Source organism: Crotalus tigris, unplaced genomic scaffold, assembly GCF_016545835.1.
Source record: "Crotalus tigris isolate CLP2741 ecotype Arizona unplaced genomic scaffold, ASM1654583v1 scf7180000017757.759095, whole genome shotgun sequence".
NCBI classification, from domain to species: domain Eukaryota; kingdom Metazoa; phylum Chordata; class Lepidosauria; order Squamata; family Viperidae; genus Crotalus; species Crotalus tigris.
In genome coordinates, this window is record NW_024096617.1 from 10,121 (window position 1) to 34,080 (window position 23,960).

Here is a 23,960-nt window from a genome sequence, read left to right on the forward strand (position 1 = left end):
TGAGCCCGCCAAAAGTCCCATTCTGCAAACGGTGCTGCACCAGTTGAGTAGTCCTCGACTTACGACCAGTTGAGTAGTCCTCGACTTACAACCAGTTGGGGGTCGCAGCATTAAAAAGGTTGAGAACCACTGCTTTAGGGTCTGATCCAATAGAATATACAAACAAGAATCTTTGGCATCAGGTTAAACATAATCTTTACTTCTCAAAATTATAATCCTATAAAAGAAAAATAATAATAATACAAATATATTGTGATGACCCAAGGCACAGCACAGAGGCAATGCAGTCAGCTGGCAATTCAAACCACCCTTTAATTGCTCCAAATTTTCCCCAAATGCTCCCACATTTCTGGAAAACCTCCAAACAAAGGAAGACACACACACCTCTGGCTGCAAGTAGTTTCACATACAGTTTGATTAGGAGATGAATTTACTCAAGGCCACAGAGATAAGAAAGAATGACACATACATCATAAACCTAATGAGTCTGTGTGCATACACACTTGCCTGAGCAGTTTCGGAAGGGAAGCTAAAATGCAGTCTGAGTTCTTTAAACATCCAAGCAACATTGTCAGAGTTTCCAAGCAGAAGTCACAGAACAAGAGATCAGCAACAACACACATAAAACTCCAGGGAATAAGTGTTAGTTCCTGACAAATGCCTCTCCCCACAGCATCTCCTTAAATCTCATTCTCCAGGTGTTCCTTGTGGAGAGTGGTGGGATGCTCTCCTCCCGAGTAGTTGAGCCTGCCTGCGTTGTTCCCTCCTTCTCTCCACTCTCCGTGCTCTAGGATCAGGTGGGGGTGGTCCTTGCTCATCGCCTGAACTCTGTCTCTCCTGTTCCTCCTGTCCCACTCCTGAAGGGCCCTGGCCTGCCTCTGCCTGCTCTTCCCCACATTCCTCTGCAGCCACAGATACCTCCCCCTCAACCTCCATAGGGTCCCGTTCCAGCTCATTTTCCTCCGCAGATTCAAGCTCCAATGGAGGCATGACATATATAATATCAGTAGGGGGACAGAGAAATTGAAAAGTTGTACAGTTAGTACTCAGTATATATCATAGATGAAGGATTAACTATAAAAAGCAGAATATGTTAAGTTCTTTTTAACAAAAAGTGAAAGGATTTTCGCTGAATACCAATGTGTCCACCACTTTATTATTTAAAGATAAATCTCTTTTTTAAAAAAAGAGGAAGGAAAGAAAAAAAAGCTAGTAAAAGTACTATTGAGTGAATGTATTCTAACTTCTTCTTTGTTATACTCCTGATGTTCAATATTTAAAAATATTCAAAATTTTCATATATTTCTAATTTTACTTCTTTAGCCAATTATTTCCCCCTTTAAAACTATGCTCCATATGTTTCAGTTTGCCATGCTGGATAATATATAATGTACATGGACACCATTCCTGCTTAAATTTGGCCAAACCTCTATTATGAATATATGCTGTTAATTTTGCCATTGCTGCCTAATCTCCAAGTTTACATTCTCAATGGTGATGCATCCCTTTTCCAATGTTGTGCTAAGTTTACCCTCAAGGCTGTCAACATGTATCTCAGTAAACTGTGATTTTCTTATTGTTGTTGATCTGTCTTGGACTTATCCCTAATTTTAAAATCTGTTTTGCATTCAAATTTAGATTCTAAGACTTTTAGCATGATGATTCAGATCATAACTTATTATGATATTCTATTGGTGTATATCTGGGTTTTCCAGCCTTGGCAACTTTAGGACATGTGGACTTCAACTCCCAGAATTCCCCAGCCAGCCATAGGTTCTTCAGTTGGGTTATATGAAAGATTGAACAAAGGAACTACTCAAAATTTTGAGACAGTAATCACATCCCCACAAAATCAACACCCTCAATCCTTTTTTTTTTTTTTTTTTGCATCTAGATGCATGCAAAATGCTAGAACTTCAGTTGCATGGTTGCAGGCATGATCTTGAATTTTTGTCCACTATATTTTGTTTTTTATTCTGCCAAACTATGTTTCCACCTTGGGCATGAATGTCCATGAAGGACGAGTGGGGGGAAGAGTGAAAGCAATTGGCAACAGCCATGTTTGCAGAAGAGTCAAAGACGTCAAGAGGATAGCCAGGACCCTGTGGTTAACATGCCCCTTTGTCCACGCATGTGACATCAACATGTGCAAGAAAGTTAGTTTTGAATGGTTGCAGGGTTGATAATGTGGTTGTAGATGCCATCTTGATTGACTTTCCATGATGATGCCCCTGTGACAGATCCATAAGCAAGTCCTGGAAAAGAACAATACTGTGCTAGGAATAGCAGTCAATCAATTTGTTACATGTCTGAGTAATCAGCGTGATCAATCAGTTATAATTTAATATTGACCAGGTTTATCTCTGAATAAAATCACCTGTATTTATCGTATTTCACTATGACAAAAGGTCTCTCGTACTGTACTCAGCCTTTCTGAAATAAATAAGTTCAAGCATCCATTCTGTACTAAAAGAATTGCTTACAGAAACAGAGAGACAGAGATAGAAAGGGGGAGGATTTGGACCACTGCATTAATAGAAAAGTTAGTATATAACTTTCAAATTAGTAAAAGTTCCATTAACCAAACTAATCTCTTTACGAAATGGTAGCATTTATATTATGATAGCAAACCATGAGTTCTTTTTTTGTATATTGGTTTGCATAAAGATATTTGGAATAGTTAAAATTAGAGTATTTCTGGGTATTAATTATTTTTGCATAATGACCAATTTTTTTTCTTGTTCGATTAGTTATTAAAACTGAAAACAAGAAAACATTAAACATTAATAAGCTGAAAATGCAGTAGGATAGGGTTCTATTATTTGGGCCTTCCAGATATGCCTTAGAGGGCAGGAATTCTAAAAGCTGCATCTGGAGGTTAATCTGGAGGGTGCCAGGTTGAAAGTCACTCCACAGACATTCATTTTGAAATATGTTATCTGCATGATTTAGCAGTCTCATTATGACTTCCTGCCAATCCCTTCCTTTTGATTGTGTGGTTGTCACAAGAGCAGGAAATTAGAACAAAAGAAACATTTCAAAATATCAATTGCCAACTATTCTAAGGAAATCCACACCTACAACAAATATTCACAATGTATTTAAGATCTTTTTCCCTAACTAATAATAAAGATATGCTTTTCAGGTAAGTAAAACTTTGCTTTGAAACAGTGAAATGGTGTAACCTTATTAAAAATTTCTTTAGGCATTTCTTTCCCAGGGTTCAAGGTAATCCAAGCCCAGGTGTGAAAATATTTCTTCCTCATTTGCAGCACTCAGAAAAATTTTCTGGAAGAAGAAAAAAGCTCAGTTTAAATAAAAGAAGACTATTTCTGAAACAACTAGATCCATAATTAATGTACTTAGCATTTGTGTTGATCTTGGCAAAAATTTGAAAATCTGACTGTCACATTCCAAATGAAAAACATGTTCTTATTCTGCAAAATGTATGACTACTGAAAAGCAAATAAACAGGGTTTTTTTCCTCCTAAGATGTCATATTTTTAATTCAGCATCAGTTAGGTCTCTGCAGAACTCTTGTTTTATCTCAATCAATTGTTTCATAAATATTGTATTTATGTAACATATTTCCATTGACTTTTAAGTACACTTAATACAAAATGGCTGTTTTGCAAATGATTTCAGACTATAAATTCCATTTCTGTAGTTCTCATTATAGCTTCACTGGTCAATAAGGTACAAGAAGCATGAAGTGAACAATTTTAATTAACATTTTAATCAATAAATGATTGCAATTTTACCAAGCTCAAATTTTGTACTATATTAAAGCATAACTTGTTCTTTTAAATATATCCTTAATATTACAAATGTAGTTTTCCAGAATAGTTGCCCAAGAAGCAAATCCTGAATGCAAAATAGAATTTTCCACTATCTTTGCCATTTTTTTTAAATAATAAGTGAGAATCACTTAGCTTGGTAGACTGTGATCCTTAAACTGAGTGTAAAGATGAGATCTGAATAAGCTGAATACATTAATAATATTAATTAATTAGAAATAAGATTGCATTCATTTTTTTTCTTTTAACAACCCTGAAATCCCTTGCTTTGGGATGGAGTTAGGGCAACTGAATGGAGCTGAGCATTTAATGCCTGGATGCTCTTCCTGATGCCTATATGGAGATCACAGCAAATAATAACTCATTGCACCCAGAGAGAGAAATATCTGCCACTACCTAGGATTGAACTCACAGCCTCCTGATTGTGAGGTGAGAGCTCCACCTCTAGGCCACTGCACTGCTCGCATTCATAATGTTTATTACTAATTAAGAAATTAATTATAGAACAGTAAGCCTGCTTCCTTTTTTGTTTAACTTCCAAGGTTGCAACTTAGAGTTTCTGCCTTTAATTCAAAATGTGTGATCAGATTGTATAACTTATGGCTTCTTCTATTGCTCTGTTAGAAAGCTGCCAAAGAAGGAGGAAAAGATGGAACTGGACTAGGAAAATATGGACAGAGGCTTCACTTTTGTCTCTTCAGCTTTAGAAGGAAGAGATGTGCCTCTAAGTTGAAACCTGGAGATCCTAAATTTGAGATTTGGGGAAGTCTCTGTGTTTGTTTCTTGAGCAATGTATTTCCATGGCTGAGTCAGTCTTGTGCTACAATTTTGCCATCTTTACTGCAAAGGCAGACATTTAGTTCTATAACATCTCTAAAAAAGTCTACATAATTTAACCACACCTGAAATCCCACACTATAGCACCTACTATCCATGAATGTCTCAAGTCTTTCCCTATTAAAATGCAGCAAGTAATAGAAGGAGTCTCAAACTACAACATTCCAGCTGAGCTGTTTAGAATGATACCGTGGGTTACTCACCCTGCTAGAGAGCAAAGGAAACAAAGGAGAAGGAAACGCAGGCAGAAATGAGGCTGTAGAGCCGGACTGTGTGTAAGGTTAGGAAAAAATCCTCATAAGCCTGCATTGCCAAGTCTTTTTGTTTCAAAGGTTAGATCTCTCCCTAATAAGATTGAGGAGCTGGAACTTACTATCTCTCTGCAGAAAAACATTCGGGACTGCTGTGTCATGGTCTTTACAGAGACGTGGCTTGACCCTACCATTCCAGGAGAGGCTATTGAATTACCAGGACACTCAGTTTATCGAGCGGATAGAACCATGGTCTCTGGGAAGAGCAGAGGAGGGGGACTTTGTGTTTACATAAATAACAACTGGAGCACAAATGTTAAAATAATGGACACTCACTGTTCTCCTGATTTAGAATACTTGGCAGTGAAATGCTGCCCCTTTTATCTGCCTGGTGAGTTTAATATTGTGATAACTGTAGTATATATACCTCCTGATGCTAACATGAGCACAGCCATGAGTTACCTGTTAATTGCTATTAGCAAACAGCAACAGGCCTACCCGGATGGAGTGCTGGTGGTTGCAGGTGATTTCAATCAAGCCAAATTAAAGACTGTCCTCCCTACGTTCTATCAGTACGTAGACTGTCCCACTAGAGGGAAAAATACCTTGGATCAAGTATATAGTAACATCATGCATGGATACAGGACTATGCCTTTACCCCACCTGGGACAGTCAGATCAGATATCTGTGTTCTTGATCCCATCATATAGACCTCTTGTCAACAGAATTAGACCATCAATTAGAGAAATATAGATGTGGCCAGCGGATGCATCGGAGCAACTTCAAGATTGTTTTGGGATACTGATTGGGCACTGTTTGAAGAGAACAATGTTGACATTTACACTTCAACAGTACTGTTTTACATTAAAAGATGTTGTCACTAACACAGACAAGTACGGGTGTTCTCTAACAACAAGCCCTGGATAAATAGAAAAGTGTGTCTTTTATTAAGAGCAAGAAATGCTGCTTTCCATTCTAGTGATGCGCTACAGTATAGCGAGGCAAGAGCTAAATTGAAAAGGGGCATCAAGGACACTAAATCTACATACAGATGGAGGATTGAACATCTTTTTGAGAACTCAGACTCTGGTCGTGTATGGCAAGGTCTGCGACAAATCACAGGACAAAATAATAAAAATAGTTTGCCTGGGAGTAGTGACTCTTTGGCTGAGTAGCTAAATCAATTCAGCCATTTTGAGGTGGACACAGGAACGACCATCATTCCAGCATTTACTACTGATAGTGCACCATTAACATCTACCATTGATAGACAACCACTTCTACTGCAGATCTCTGATGTGAGATGCACTTTCCAGAATGTTAATATCTGGAAGGCAGCTGGGCCTGATGGAATTCTGGGATGAGTTGTCAGGGACTGCGCTGCAGAGCTAGCTGAAGTGTTCATGGATATTTTCAATCTATCCCTGTCGCAGTGCTCTATCCCTACCTGCCTGAAGACATCTATTATAGTGCCAGTTCCTAAGCAGACAGTAGTGGTATCGCTTAATGATTATAGACCAGTAGCTTTAACATCTGTTGTTATGAAATGTTTTGAGAGGCTGGTGTTGAACTATATTAAGGTTAGTCTTCCATCTACTTTGGACCCATACCAATTTGCATATAGGGGTAATAGATCAACTGATGATGCTATGTCTCTTGTTGTCCATACTGTATTGAATCACTTGGAACAACAGGGGACACATGCAAGGTTGTTATTTGTGGATTATAGCTCTGCTTTTAACACCATTTTACCCAACAGGTTGTTTTTTAAAATGTCCAATTTGGGTATAAATCAGAGGATTTGCTTGTAGATTAGGGATTTTCTGATAGGTAGGCCACAGTCAGTAAGGATGGGATCTCACCATTCCTCTACTCTGATATTAAGCACAGGAGCCCCCCAGGGTTGTGTGCTTATTCCTTGTACACGTATGACTGCACCCCACTGTATAACACCAACACAATTATTAAATTTGCGGATGACACAACAGTGGTGGAGCTCATTAATAAGAACAATGAGTCTGCTTACAGGAAGAAGGTACAAGGGCTGACATTGTGGTGTAATGAAAATAACCTCAAACTTAACACCACAAAAACTAAAGAACTTATAATTGACTTCAGGAGGAAGACAGATGTACATCTACCATTGTACATAAATGGTGAGGAGGTGGAGAGGGTGGGTAGTTTTAAATTTCTGGGCACTTATATCTCGGAGGACCTCTCATGGACTATGAATGCTAACATGCTTGTGAAGAAGGCACAGAAGAGGCTGTACTTCCTGAGAATGCTCAGGAAGATAAATTTATCTCAGCATTTACTTCTGTCCTACTATCACAGCACCATTGAGAGTGTCCTGGCATACGGCATTCTTGCATGGTATGGAAGTAGCTCTGTAGGGGACAAAAAAGCTCTACAGAGAATCATTAAAATTGCCCAGAATATTGTCGGATTTCAGCTACCAGCCCTGGACAACATCTTCGATAATCTTTTTTACATTAAGCTCCATGGACTGCAATGTCAACAGTAGGGAATCTGTGATTTGGATGCATTTTATTCAAGCTTCTGATTCATTCATTTCCAGACACTGGTTGAGTGTCGAAATATGGATGCATTCCCCATGATAGGGGAGAATATGTCCTCATGATAGATGTTCAGAGAAGCATAGATGTCCACATTTTCACCAAACAGAAGGATCACATAAGCAGTGGGTTCTGTCTGAACTAGGCTCTGGAGATGCAGAAATCAAATCAGCAAATGTTAATTACCATTCAAAATAGTGTGAATCCAGGAAGTAAGGAAGGCAGGCATCCATAAGTCAGAGGAAATGAGCCCCAGAAAATGGAATAATCATAAGCTGTGAAACAGTTGCAAAGAGTGAGGATAAAAGTCTAAAACAGACAAAGGAAAGTATGAAGGCCAACTGGCCCAATTAACCGAGCTCTTTGGAAGAATGGATATGCAATTACTGTAGCAACATTATAAAAAAAACAACATCCAGCTGATTTCCACATGTTGCATTAACATGCATTCCCACTGTCTATGAGTTGGCAGAAATGTAGAATTTATATTATGCTGCTCCCATGATTGAGCTGAATTCTGCTTCAGCAACGAGCACAGAGAATGGTTCTTTCTTAACAGATTTAATTCAGAACAGATTCAAGATGGCAAGCTTCAAGATCTGTAGGCTTCTTTTTTCTCTCCCACCCAGCAGGAAAAACCACCACCATTTTCCTTAAGTGTACCAAACCAAACACAACACACAGACACACAATACTACATCTTTTCTTCATGTTCTGCAGGCAAAGAAGTTGTCATCCCCACCACCCCTCTAAGCATCCCAGAAGGCTCCCTTCAGTTCCCAAATCTTGCACTGCTACATCTTGCTATGAAGGTAGTCTTAGACGTACAACCAATATTAGGACTAGATTTTCTGCTTTTAAGCAAAGCTGTTGCCCCATTTTTCGACCTTTGTTACAAGAATCACTGCAATTGTTAAGTGAATTAAGTGGTTATTAAGCAAATCCAGCTCCCTCCCATTGACTATGCTTATCGGAGGACCGCTGGGAAGTTCATAAATGGTGATTACCTATCCCTGAGATGCTGCAACCATTATAAATACTGTACATCCCAGTTGCCAAGCACCCGAATTTTGATCATGCGACCATGGGGTTGCTGGGACAGTTGTATGTGCAAAGACCAGTTGTAAGTTGAGGATTACCTGTACCTATTTTGTAAGAAGGCCTCCAAGACTCACAGTTGTTATTGACGTAAGTGACACTTTTGTATTATGACAGCCTTTTTTAATTTTCTTCTTCCCCCGAAGACAATCCTGCTTCTCTCTCTGACACAGAATAATTTTATATTCCGTTTTGAGTCTTGATAGACATTTTGGAAGTTATGGGTAGGTATGCACTGATGCATGGAGTAACCTAGGAGAGCTGGGAATTAATCAAGGAGCACAGATTCCATTCATGCACTTTCTATGTCTTTTGCCCACATAAATTAAGCTCATAGAAATGCATTTGAATAGATGGAGTGATCAAATCACACCCTGTTGCACAAATATCTCAATGCTCCTTTTATTGACATTCACTTTCCTGCAACTCCCAAAATAGCACTTTGAAAGGATTCCCCCCCCCACCTTGTTCTTGTATCCATTTCAATCCTCAGAGTCTCAAAATTTGGCAGTATATCTCCCAAAGCACTGAAGAATGAATAATACTGAGCAGAAACATTAAAAAGGGAGATTGTACTATGGGGACTGACAAGCCTGGGGTGAAGATCACTAGAGAATGAAATAAAGTAAATGATCAATTGGAGAGAAATCTGAAAGTCTCTTCTCTCAAGAATAATTTTCTTGATTCATTTCAATCAAGAGTTTGGACTGGTTTTGGCACTGAAATTGCCTTGGTGGTCCATGGCATTAACTTTGCTGGGAAGGGAAAGTGACATTGTATTTATTCTTCTGGACTGGGCTTCTTCACAACTTGCAGCCAAGATACTGTAATAAAGCCATGGTGGCACAGTGGTCAGAATGCAGTATTGCAGCCTAATTCTGCTGACAGCCAGCAGTTTGATTCTTGCTGGCCCAAGGTTGACTCAGCCTTCCCTCCTTCCGAAGATGCAACTTGTTGGAGGCAATAAACAGTATGCTGACTCTATAAACTGCTTAAGACAGCTGTAAAGCATTGTGAAGCAGTATATAAGTCCAAGTGCTATTGCTATTGTTAAAAGAAGCTCTGAATATCTTAGAACCTTGCAGTAGCTCCCCTCATCTGGCTCCTTCCAGATGATACTCAGCAGTTAGTTGTCAACTACATGGTATTTATATGCTGAGGTTCTGCAAGACTGTGCTTTAGTCTCCATGTTGTCTAACATAGCAATAGCACTTAGACTTATACACCACTTCACAGTGGTTTATAGCCCTCTCTAAGCAGTTTACAGAGTCAGCATATTGGCCCCAACAATATGGCTCCTTATTTTACTTTACAATGGCAGTGAAAAAAGTGACATATGACTGTTTTTCACACTTACGACCATTGCAGCGTCTCCATAGTCAGGTGAGCAAAACTCAGATACTTAACTGCTGATTCATATTTATGACAGTTGCAGTGAAGATGAACCAAGGTTGGCCTCCAGTTGAGTGGGAGGGACTGGGATGTGGAACAGAGTAAAAAACATTCCATTTGGAAATGCCCACAGTCTACATTGCTTTCTAAAGACTCAGATGGTAGAGATGCAGAGACCTGAAAGGGATTCTATGCCTGCAGTGACTTGAAGAGATATTCAAAGAAGCCTGAACTATGACCTGGTATTCTCAAGTATTGTGAGAATGTAAACATATGTTTTACTTTGCAGTTAAAATTTAAGCAAATCTTACAAGATGGTCTGAGAACTATCATTTAAAAACAGCAGTAATATTCTTTCGAAATGTGTAAGCGTTGTTCAAAATTGTTAGGACACCAGCTGTTGGTACAGTTGCGGCCACACAGGCTTCAAATGGGATTGAGGGACTTTATAGGGAAAAGAGTATATTGCAATATCCCTTCATTTCAGTGATCCAACACAAGTAGTATCAGCTATGCCGGCAGCCGAACTCTCTAGCCCAGCATTTCTCAGCAACTTTAAGAAGAGTGGACTTCATCTGGGCAATTCTGGGAGTCCACATAGTCCACAAATCTTAAAGCTGCTAAGATTGAGAAGCACTGCTCTAGACTACTCTATTTGCTATTACCTAAAGGGGATCAAATTCATTGTCCTCAGGCTTCCTTTTCAAATTTTGTGCAGGTTTTTGCGCAGTTCACATGTTTCATGAGAACGCAAGATAAAATTAACTTTATTATGAACCTATGCAACAGTAATAAATCAGGTTGAGACTCATCTCCAAGGAATTCTACCCAGAACAACTGAAAAGAGCTAATATATGTACTGATCACGCTTGGCACCCAAATCTTTTCTGAAGGACACACATTACAGCTTCTCCTAAAAATGATTTCAAATGGGAAAATAAACAGAGGAAAAGTACATGCAATAATAAAAGGGTCATTAAACGGCAGGGCAAATCCAATAGCATTGCAGTTATGGCTTTTATTAGAGATGAAATATGTAGATGGATAATTGGCTGACAAGAAAGGAGCTTCGCTGAACATATGGGAGGGGAGCAAAAGAATCAAGGGCAACTGCAGGTCATCAGAGCTAGCAGAAATGAAATAAAAGATAAAATCCAAAAGGGCAAATAGGATAACAGCATGATTTTTTGTGTGTTGTAGCAAAATGGGGATAAGGCAATTGTGCACTGGATTGCACAGTATATATTTGTGTTTTTCACTTCGATAAAACAGTCTGCATGGATAAACAATTGAATTTGCCTGAAGCATTACACTACACAGCAAATGTAAATTTTATATTTAACTAGCATTATTTCATACCAATATGCACGTAGCGTTCCTGCTCTGAAATCCAATCTATCCCAAATCCAGCAACAAATATAATGACAAATGTATTGGAAGGAAAGCCATCATTCTTTGAAATAAGATTATAGAAAACTCTGAATAAGGAATTTGAGAACATAAGCCATCAACTATGAGCCCTTAAGAAACATCATGAGACACTGTATTAAAATATGCCATGGGATTTATTCTAATAATTCTGATTATGACTACATTTTAAGCAAATATGAATCAAGATCATATATCCTAGTTCATTTTAGCATGGAATAAATTTTGCAACCAGAAATAAACTGTATAAATGTATAAAATGAAAGCTTTTTTGCAATATGTAATTTAAGAATAGGTATCCTAATTTATTAAGCTATTATTAAAAAGAACCACAACAGTAGATTGACAAATTTCTGGAAATCCTAAAATCCAGATTAATAAAAAAAAATATGGTAAATCCATCCAAATAATTTTCACTCCCTTCCAAAAGGTTTATATGCACACTATGTTTTAATTCTATTTTATCTGAGTCCACATTTCATTAAAGAACATTTTATGTCATGGCACAGGCTCTTTTCAACATCCTTTCCCAGAATTAGATGGTCCCTGGCCCTGTTAACCTTCCATAAGGCCAAATATGTGTTTTTATTCCAGGATCTAGGAATTTCAATGTGTCATTTAACCTGTGCAATAGTTGTGTTGATCCATCATTTTCACCTGGGTTGCAAATTATATGTGGCTTCTTTATTGTTTTATGTTTTTTTAAAAACAGGTTTAACTCATAAACCTATGGGGAACTTGATGGGGTCCCACACTAAATTGTAGATCACATTGTGACCAACTGTAAGCTGACAGCATATGGTCTCATTTTTTAAAATATAAATGATGCTGCATTTCAATAGTTAGAGGGCCTAGACATTGGTATTTGAACATAGTTCTTTTTAACATTTATATTTTATTGGGTTCTACTATCCTAGATGAAATGTTAGTACTGTATATTGCTAGTCCATGTATGATATGCTATATGCCAAATAAATAAATATGTGGAGATGGGGAATGCAGAAGTCAGTTTGAAAAATACTAACTGTAAATTAATTTGTCTGTCAGAGTTCTATATTCAGTTTGCATAATGGACTACAACTCATGTAGAAAATCTCTTAACCAATGCACAAGCAGATTTGCTCATTTGACTATAGAACTGTGCATACAAATGAAGGCCACCTATTGAGTCTTCTTTCCCAGTCAAAACCCAACTGAAGTAAGAAAACAAAGCAATTATCTTTTCTTTATTATTCTGGGAATAAAACAAAGACAATTGTACTTCTAGCATGTTTAGAAGAAAAATATTTGGTCCACGGTGGATCTCCATGTTGATCCCGATTTAAAAATATTTAATTGCAATTTTGAAAAGAGAAATATGCAAAAGAACCATATGCAAAAAGAAACTGAAATGGCAATATCCAACAAATTAATTAATTATGAATTTCTAATGGATTCTCATGTTGTTGAGGACAAGATTCTTTGAAGTACTTGGTCTGAGGCTATATGGGGATGACCTTGAGGGCAACTGTCAGAAGCCATTACAAAAGTAGCAAGGGCAGAACCATTGCTTAAGCTTTGGGAAAGTAGACAGGAAAAGAACTAGGCTGGCTCTTTCCCGACTTACTGTGATATAAGGAAGGAAAGGCAGACATACAAGATCCTATTAATAGAGCCTATCACAATATAGTTTTAGTCTTCTTGTGGAGTCAATTTCAATTTCTAGACAATGCTTCAAAGGTTCATATTGACCAGAACTTCCTCTTATGGTACGATGAAGAGACACAGTGGAAGTTGAATCAGCTAGACTCTTCCTTCTTTAAAGTACAGCCATTATATCTACTGCCATATCTAATTGTTTATATAGAAACAATGGAAAAATCCATCATCACCAGATGGATTTGTAATTGGCTGACCAACTGTGCTCAACGTGTAGTCCTTAATGGAACTGTATCTACATGGAGAGAAGTGAACAGTGGGGTATTCTAAGGCTCTGTTTTAGGTCCAGTACTCTTCAACATATTCATCAATGATTTGGATGAGGGGATAGAAGGGGAACTCATCAAATTTACAGACAACACCAAGCTGGCAGGAATAGCCAACACTCCAGATGATAGGTTCAAAATACAGAAGGATCTTGACAGACTTGAATATTGGGCCCTATCTAATAAAATGAAATTCAATGTACAGAAAAGTAAGGTTTTACATTTAGGCAAGAAAAACTAAATGCACAATTACAGAATAGATGGTAGATGGCTCAACAGTAGTAACTATGAGTGGGATCTTGGAATCCTAGTGGACAATCATCTAAATATAAGCAGTGTGCTTCAGCTGCCAAAAAAGCCAACTCAATCTAGGCTGCATTAATAGAGGGATAAAATCAAGATCACGTGAAGTGTTAATATCACTTTATAATGCCTTGATAAGACCACACTTAGAATATTGCATTCCGTTTTGGTTGCCACAATGTAAAAAAGATGTTGAGATTCTAGAAAGAGTGCAGAGAAGAGCAACAAAGATGATTAGGGGACTGGAGGCTAAAACATATAAGGAACGGTTGCTGGAATTGGGTATATCTAATTTAATGAAGAGAAGGACGAGGGGTGATATGATAGCAGTGTTCCAATATCTAAGAAGCTGACACAAAGAAGAGGGGATCATCCTATTCTCCAAGGCACTTGAAGGCAGGACAAGAATGGAAACTAATCAAAGAGAGAAGCAACCTAGAAAAGGAGAAATTTCCTGACAGAGCAATTAATCAATGAAACAACTTGCCTCCAGAACTTGTAGGTGCTCCAACACTGAAGAATTTTAAGACAAGATTGGACAACCATTTGTCTGAAATGTTATAGGGTTTCCTGCCTGAGCAGGGGATTGGACTAAAAGACCTCCAAGGTCCCTTTCAACTCTGTTATTCTTTTATTTTTATATATATGGTTTATATTTTTATATATATGGTTTATATATATGGTTTATATTTTTATATATATGGTTATTCACAATACTTGTAGGCCACTTTAGGAAGATCATTATTCTCAAAGATATGATACAAACAATGAGGAGAGGAGAGGAGAAGAGAGGAGAAGGGAAGGGATATTTGGATTATAGAGGATGCTACCTATGCTAATCTTGACTGATTTTAACATCATCCACTATTTATAATTGTCCAGAGGAAGAATGCATATGATAAATAGGAAAAAAGAAAGAAACCAAGGGGAAAAAGAAGAAAAAGAAAAACCAATAAAACACTCTTAGAAAAAAATCAAAGCATTACTGGAAAACTATTTGATTTCAAATTCCATTGCATTGTACTTCAACTAAAACTTCCAATAGATATATTTATAAGCACTGGAATTATTTCTGACTACAGTAAGTTATTTTGCCCTTAAAAATGGTGTCTAAATTTGTCTTGTGTGATATATGATAACTAGGGGAGCCATTTTTGCTTAAATTTGGCATGCTTCTCTTCTGAATGTAGGTTGTTACTTTTGCTATTGCTGCATATTCCTCAGGTTTTCTTTCTGGTCTGGTATCATTGGAAAATGTCTCTTTTTCCAGTACTAAGTCAATTTGACTTCATCAAATTTTATGGTCAAATATAGAATATACTCCTCCCTACATCCAGATCTGTAGCCTCTGGTTCAAATAGCAAATCTAATATTTGAACCAATGTCAGTTACAACTCATTTACTCATAAGAATAATAAATATTCATCTTGGGAATTAAACTCCTAAAAAAGTGTTGGGGGGGTTTAAACTAAAAAGAATGAAGGCAGGGCCTTTAATAAGAAGTCAAAGAAAATAGTTGAAGAGTATCAATTATGCTGACATGCTGAATTGTTGCCTTTGATTGCTCTGCCCAACACATTGTGTTGAACATGTGATTTCTTGATGTTTCATTTAAAGCAAACCAAAGCATTTAACTATGCTATGTTATATATTTTAACTTTAAGAGGATTTGCACATCAGTTGTGTAAAAACTGCCATTTGAATCCTTCTGTGGAAGGCTTTGATCTGAATTGCAGTGAATGGTCATTTCTTTTTATTGTAGATAAATACCGAGATGATTTTAACTCTTGATTTCTAAAACAGGCCAGGTGCAGAGAAACACAAATTCCCAGACTTGAAAGCCTAATTGCTGTTCTGCCCAGGGAAATAAAAGTAAGGGAAGCACTTAAGGGGAGGAAAATGTACATCTGTTTAAATGACTCAGTGTTTAATTGAAGTAATGACTATGTGAACAACACTGATCACATTGGAAATCAATATTATAAACTTGGAATCTTTATGTTTACTTTATGGTTAATCCAGTCATTACGGCAGACATCTAAAGCAAACACTGCAGCTGTACCATGTTTAATTCATCAATATGTTCGCTCAAGACTGACTGCTTCTGGGTTAGCACTACATAATTTTAGCAGAGCATCTGCCAAACTCCAGTCTATAGCATCCCAGTTTTGTAAAGAACTATTAAAGATCCTTTTTTAGGTTGGCAAGTAAAGCCACTTCTGTTTTTTTAAAAATAATAAAATGGAATATGAAAACAAACAAATCAACACAAACATTCTCAGTTGCTAGCAAATTATTTGGCAAATTAGAATGGTTTATTAGCAGTTTTGACCAGCTTTCTGCAACTTGTTGTCTTCCAGATGTGTTGAGCTTCCCCATGCATTATCTTCAGATAGCAAGCATTCATCTTGAACACATTTGGAGGCCAGTAGGTTGAGGAAGGCTGGTCATAGCCTACATACACGGGTCTAGGGCAACTCACCACGGCCAACTTGCCACGGCCAACTCACCATGGCCAACTCACAGTAGGACAACTTGCTGCACAAGAAGAGTTACACTAATACAGAAGAAATGGTGGAATAGAATAATTAAAGAAATGATGCAAAAGGAGAGACAAAATGAAATGTGAATGACAAAAATTAAAAATATTTATTTATTTATTTAAAATAATTAAATTGAATTATTGATTTGTCCTGCGGCAAGTTGTCCCATGATAAGTTGTCCATGGCGAGTTGTCCCATTCTGTACGTACATAGCCCCAAACCCCAGAGGGTTGTTTTGTATGACAGCAGACTTTCCAAATTATATTTGATTAATTGATCTTGTTCAATTTTTAGGGCTGCCCATCTCATATAAGCACCTCTGAGCAATGAAGACTGTTAAAAACATCAGTACAACAATAAGTAAAAAGTCCACAATAAGAATAAAACAAAAACAGGGATTACCATCATCAATATACTAACATTATCCCAGAGGTGCACCTAACCTCCCAAGACCTGGGAGAATAACAAGCTCTTAAGAGCCTCTTGAAAGACCAGCCAAGTTTCAGGGAAAGGATGTTCCAAATAGATAACACTCTTAATCAGGGATACCTTGGCAACTTTAAGACTTGTGGGCTTCAACGCCCAGAATTCCCCATCTCCCAAAATTTTGGGGGATGGGGAATTCTGGGAGTTGAAGTTCACAAGTTTTAAATTGCCAGCGTTGGACACCCCTGCTCTGGATGAAACCCAGAGCACGTATCTCCTGTCAGACCTGATGCGGATCAACTGTAGAAATGCACTCCTTCCAATATCCTAGCCTTATGCCATAAAAGTGACAAATAGCACTTTGAATTGCACCTGGAAGCCTATTGAGTGCCACTATAGCTTGCAAAGCAGAGTTGTAACATAGTCATACTAAAGCACACCTATCATTGTTTGTGTGTCCACATTTCAGTACTATTTGCAATATTCTTCAAGGATAGCCTCATATAGAGCACATTACAGTAATCCAATCAGGAGGAGACCAAAGCACGACTGACTATGTGCAATGCTCATGATCTAGGAAAGAGTACAATTGGCAAAGAACCTGAAGTTGTGTAAAGTTTCCTATCCATAGAGCCCATTTGCTCCTTGAGCAGTAGACATGAATCCACAAGAACCCCCAAATTGTGCATCAGGTCTGTCTATGACAGGGTAAGCCATTTAGACTTAAGGATAGAATATCATTGGGTCCAGGAAGCCCTCAAACCCAGAAGCATTCTATCTTGTTAAGGTTGAGTTGAAGCCAGTTCTTCCCCATGGAGACCCATAGCCTTCACACCCCAGGACAGTCTCCCCAGCATTGTTGACTGGCCTGGAGCAGAGATTTATAGCTTAGCATCATCAGCATATGGATGATAACTTACCCTCAGCTGGAAATTTTATATGGATTTTTTTTTGCTGAAAGATGAAAGAATTGAAATGATGATTTATGGATTTGCAGATTCAGAAAGACATGGATTACATGAGGAGCTGAAGGAACTTGTATAACATTGGAGAAGGAGGAGGGACAGTAAGATTGTACTAAAACTATCTATTGAAAAGAAGATCAGAAGTCATTCATGTATTTTTTTAATTTTAATTTTTTTCTCTCTCAATTGCACTTGCATGCTCTTATTTTTATCTCTTTTCTTTTTTCTCATTTGTCTTTTATTCTATGAAAATAAATCTTAATAAAATGTAACTTTTTAAAAAAAGATATCTCACCCTATGCTGTTGTTTGACCTTTCCCAGATGTTTATATAGATGTAAATAGGAGTGGGGAGAACAATGAGCCCTGAGACACTCCACAAGGAAGTGGGCATGAGATCAATGGTCACCCCACCCTACCCCACATATTTGTGGAAAGAAGAGAACCACTATAGGACTGTCTCCAACTCCAACACCTGTAACTCATCAAGAAGTATACCGAGATGATGGAAGGAAAACTGCTGAAAGGTTAAGACATTTGCCCACCAGTATTCCTCCAGAATCACAATCAATGTTACTTCAGCCTTGTGCCCAGGTACGAAATTCATGCTTCGTCTAAAGCTACTACACTGCCGTAACATTAATACTGAAACATGATGAAAATTTAGAAGCTGCCTCTCGTGATACACAAGGACCTGCAGAAAGCTGGTTATCCGCCAATTTATGCAATCATCTGAGGTCATCCCAAAGGTGCTTTTTCAAAAGGCAACTGGACATATTTTTTTTAAAGACATTTTGCTTCTCATCCAAGAAACTTCTCCAGTTCTGTTCAGTTCTCTTCAGAATTGAAGAAACTTCTTGGATGAGAAGCAAAACATCTTTAAGGAAAAACAAAGTCCAGTTGCCTTTTGAAAAAGCACCTTTGGGATGACCTCAGATGATTGCATAAATGACTGAGAATCTCCACAGACAATCACCTGAGATGTTTCTAAATAGTATCAGCACAGCACATAATAGCCTGCCTCATATATATACAGAGGCAGACCATTATGTGCTATGCTGATACCATTTAGATACAATATAATATACAGTAGTGGCCAGAATTGTGGAAACCTTTGGGGAAAAGGATACAGTAGAAATGCCACCTTTGGTTAAGTTTCCACCAATTTTTCTTCTAATTTCTTTATAACTATACCCTTGTTTACTTAATAATACTATTTCACATCACTTTCTGGGCGACCAGTCAACTTTTTGCACCATTACTTTAATTTTATTACATTTTACAAGTTCATTAAATGAAAGAATACAAGAAACCCCGACCAACTTGATAGCAATCACATAACACACTGACAAATATCATTCTCTCAGCTTCAATACATGACATCAATAACTGAATCCAACTGTGATCTGATTGGCTCATTGCCAAAACAAGATGATACCTGATTGGCTCTCTAAACACTCATGCTCATTGGCTGCAATCAGATGAAGGAAAGCTACCTGATATCAACCTCAGCAAGTTGTGCTTCCTTTTTCTGGTTATTTGGCTATAACTTTTCATAGAATACAGTACAGATAATTGAACAAACTTGTTGCATTACAGTCTTGATTAAATTATCTTTCCATTGATATATAATTTTATGGTACTACTCCAAAAAAAGTGGTGTTATTTGCCATCAAACCTCAAAAATACACTTTTTCCAAAAGGTTTCCACAATTTTGGCCACTATTGTGTATATAATCTAGCAACCAATTTCTTCAGCACAATCCAAAGCCTAGAATTCAGCACACATATCGCTAGATTACTTTGCATAGCAACAACTGAAAATAGGGGGGAGGGGGGGAGGTTTGAATGCCAGACTGGTCTTTAAATGACATGCATAGGGACCGTGACAAGTATGTAAATTACTTCAGCAACTTGCATCTCTGACCTAGTGGAATGTGACAGCATCTTTGTTGCTAAGTAAGGCTCATACTGGCACCCTTCCCACATTGATCAGCTTCTGTAGCATCCATAGTTTCCCCTCTCGGGATACTTTTTACAATATGTCTTGCTGTGATACTTCAATATCTTTACCTTGGGAATTCCATCTCTTATATGCAGCTCCTAAGGCTTTGTGGCTCATCTGCCCTATTGTTAGTTCCAATAGCCAGTCATAAATAGAGATCATTGTATATTTAGTTAACAATTTTTAGCTACTAGATTTTTTTCCAAATCAAGACAAAGGATGAGGCCAGATGAGACCAGGATAAAAAAATGCACGAAGATACTGATTAAAATTCGTGACTCAACTATAATAAAGGGAATAAAAATAAAAAAGAATGAATATAGGTTGAGAGCTTTTGTGGATGACTTGGTTGTGACACTATCTCAACCGATTCAATCGGTTATAGATTTGATGGAAATTATAACTCAGTATGGGAAAGTTTCTGGTTTTAAGGTAAATAATAATAAGACTAAAATATTATCTAAAAATATGACTATGAAGGAAAAGGAAATGTTAGTTAAATTGACAGGTTTTGAAATAGTGAAAAAGGTTAAATATCTGGGAGTATATATTACAGCTTCTAATGTAAAATTGTATAAAAATAATTATGAGATATTATGATTAAAAGTACAAAAGGATTTAAACAATTGGAAAAAATTACAATTATCTTTGTTGGGGAAAATTGCAGCTGTTAAAATGAATGTTCTACCAAAGTTTCTTTTCTTGTTTCAAATGATACCTATTTTGAAAAAAGATGCCAATTTGGATGAATGACAGAAGGGTATTAATAAATTTATCTGGGCGGGGAAAAAACCAAAAATTAAATTTAAGATCTTACAAGATGCACGGGAAAGAGGAGGACTTAATGCACCTAATTTGAAATTATACTATGATGCGGTGGTTTTAACATTGGTTAGTGATTGGCTTAATTTAACAAATAAAAGTATACTTCATCTTGAGTGATGGGATTTATTATATGGGTGGTATGCATACTTAATTTATAACAAAAAAGTTGATCAGGCTTTTAAATCTCATATTTTAAGAAGTGCTTTATTGCGTGTCTGGAAGAAGTATTATTATAAGTTAAATTATAAAATACCAATCTGGGGAATTCCTGGACACTTGATAGAGGGGGTATCTATGGGTGGGAATTTGGATAGGATTTCTTATAAGGAATTACTTAGATAGGTAGGGAATGATTGGCAATTAAAACCGTTAGTTGAGTTAAAGCAAGAAAATATTGTACAGTCTTGGTTACAGTATAATCAATTGTTGGCTAGGTGGAAGTTAGATCAAAAGGTTGGTATTACTTTAATGGATGAGAATTTAGTAAAATAGATTAAAGATCAAAATCGAGCACATATAAAGAGAATTTATAATGTTTTAATAGAATTGGATTCGGAAATGGAGTTAATTAAAGATTGTATGGTAAATTGGGCTCAAAATATTCAAGAACCGATTCCATTGGATATATGGGAGGTAATTTGGATTAGAAATGTAAAATTTACCCAGGCCCAAAATTTAAGAGAAAATTTTTACAAAATGTTTTATAGATGGCATCTGGATCCTAAAAAGTTGTCTTGTATGTATCCTAATTTACAGCCCAAATGTTGGAGATGTGGTAGCATTGATGCTATTTATTTTCATATCTGGTGGACTTGTAGAAATATTAAAGCTTTCTGGATTAAGATTTGGTGGAACATTCAAAAGATTTTCAGGAGAAAGATAAAGTTTACTCCACAGTTATTTTTATTGGGTGTTATTGTAGATTGTGAAAGAATCTAACTTGATGTTGAGTTTGATAACAGCTGCAAGGTTATTGGTAGGGCAATATTGGAAGAAGGATTGTTTGCCTACTATAGAAGAATGGACGCTTAAGGTGTCAAATTTAGCAGAAATGGCTAAGATTTCTGCTTATCTGAAGGATCACTCACAGGAAAGATACATTTCGGTCTGGAGAAGATGGATAGATTATATTCAGAATAAATATGGGACTAAAAAATTCCATCTAGTTTATGAGTAAATTTTAGAGTATTATTATTATTAATAGTTTATTATAGTAAAATTTTTATTAGTTTTATTATTATTTTTAGTATTAGTATTGTTTAACAATTTGGATATTGTATTGTTTAATAATTAGGATATTAACTTGTTTATATTATTATGTTTACTTTTAATTTGTTTATATTTATGTTAAAGGGGAATTAAAGCACATTATGGACTTGGTTATTTATATAGTTGGTTAATGTTAGTTAGAGTATGATTATTATATTTGTAACCCTGTACTCAGCTCTGGGAAGTGGGGGAGGGAGAGGGGGGGTTAGGGTGGGTGGGCTTTGGGGTGTATATTGTAACTTTTATAAAACTTTTCAATAAAAAAAAAATGCACGAAGCCAGGACAAAAACTAAATTTGATTTAAACATATATATTCTTAAAGGAATTAAAGCCACCAGGATTCAAGTTGGACATGCAAAGTTTTCTTTGCTAATATAATTCTACCCTAGATTATTATTTTTTGCATTAATATTGTAATCTATTGTCAATTTTTAAAAAGGGATCTTAACACTCACATGTGATCATAGTTTTGCAGCACTGTTCTAGAGGGCACCAGTCCTAGCATACAGGATTTAAGCCTTTATCAGCTTAAATCCAAATAATTGTCTCTTATGGCTTCTTGCTTGTCATGAATGCATGTCTCAGTGAATGCACATGAATCCATAGTTATGCAGGTTTTACTTTAAAAAAAAATGCTGCAATATAGCTTAAGTGATGAGATCTGGAATTATTTCCCATGAATTAATGATCTTTGATTTATTTAGCAGACAAATGCCCAGCAAACATATAAGCCTTTCCTATATATAAAAAGAACACCTAAATATTCAATAAGATTACTTCTTTAGCTTCAGGAACTTTGCTCTCATTTCTCAAATAAATGAGGAAAAGTAGAGGTGATATGAAAGCATGCACATAATAATTAAAAAGAAACTAGCTTCACATTTGCCAGAAATCTTTTGATTAAAGGTGGATTCTGAAGCAATTTATTTTCCATTGATGGGTCTTAAGAACAGCACCAGGATCTAAGACTGAATTGGGTCTGGTTTTAAATATAAATACTGTACTGCCATACAGTAATTTCTGCCATAATGATGCTCTGTCCTCAGTGCTGTGCTGTGGCATATTATTATAAATATTTAGGACTGGCATATGAGAGGTTGCTTGCAGATGACAGGGCACAAGCACATACACTCACATCCTTACCCCAATGAAGAGTCAGTTTTAAGGTGGCCAAGGCAATCCTAAATTTTATTAATAGAGGGAAAGAATCAAGATCACATGAAGTACTAGTACCACATTTTAAAGCCTTAGTAAGACTACACTTAGAATACTGCATCCAGTTTTGGTCACCATACTATTAAAAAGATGTTGAGACTCTGGAAAGAGTGCTTAGAAGAACAACGAATATGATTAGGGGCTGGAGGCTAAAACATATGAAGAACGGTTGCAGGAACTGGATACTTCTAATCTAGTAAAAAGAAGGACTAGATGTGTCATGATAGTACGATTCCATAATTTGAGGGGCTGCCACAAAGGGGAGGGGGTTAATTTATTTTCCAAAGCCAGAAGGCAAGACAAGATGTAATGGATGGAAACCATAGAGAGAAGCAACTTGGAATTAAGGAGAAACTTCCTAACAGTGAGAACAATTAACCAGTGGAACAGCTGGCCTTTAGAAGCTGTGGGTGCTCCATAAGAAGAGACTGGACACTCACTTGTCTGAAATGGTATAGGGTCTCCTGCTTAAAGCAGGGGGTTGGACTAGAAGACCTCCAAGGTCCCTTCCAATTCTATTATTCTATTATCTGTTATTGAAAATATTCGGCTTGAGTGCAGTACCTATAACTATTATCTCAAATCTAACATCAAGTTAGTAGGGCGTATTTAAGTGAAATGGATGCAGTTTTTTTCTACTTTGGATTAGAGAGAACTAAAGACAAAATCTACCAATCTTTGGTATTGTATGGCAAATGGATGTGGGTGCTATAGCCAACTTTCAGTGGTGAATTCTAACTCAGAAACCTTTTAGTACTTGCACACTGTTTCTTGTTTGCCCAACACACTGAAAAGCCTTTTCTTTGATTTGTGTCTTACCCTCAGCAGTAACAGATGAGGAGGACCTCATTCTCTTGAGACCTTTTTACATGTATTTTTTCACTGCCCTTTCTACACAGCAGGTCTATCCTTACTGCTTCCTAACAGTAACCAAATCTGTTATCTTTTCTTTGCACAGATTGGAACTACAATCAACAAAAGTGTTGCTAAGCTGTTATTGGTAGTGATTTGCATTAAAAGGCATCATGAAAGCAACGATGGTGACACTGTGAAATGCCTTTTTTGT

At 36.9% G+C, this 23,960-nt stretch overlaps 1 protein-coding gene across 1 annotated transcript in view; it reads right to left on the minus strand.

Annotated features, from left to right (window-relative positions):
• Nucleotides 1-862: 862 nt before the first annotated feature.
• Nucleotides 863-23,960, minus strand: part of DNTT (DNA nucleotidylexotransferase) — a 221,459-nt gene continuing 198,361 nt past the window's right edge. The window contains exons 12-13 of the mRNA XM_039340929.1: nt 3,186-3,288; nt 863-2,255 (exon numbers count right to left, since the gene is read on the minus strand). Of these exons, the coding sequence (XP_039196863.1) occupies nt 3,202-3,288 (87 nt within the window). The 3' untranslated portion in view covers nt 863-2,255; nt 3,186-3,201. The remainder of the gene's footprint in view (nt 2,256-3,185; nt 3,289-23,960) is intronic.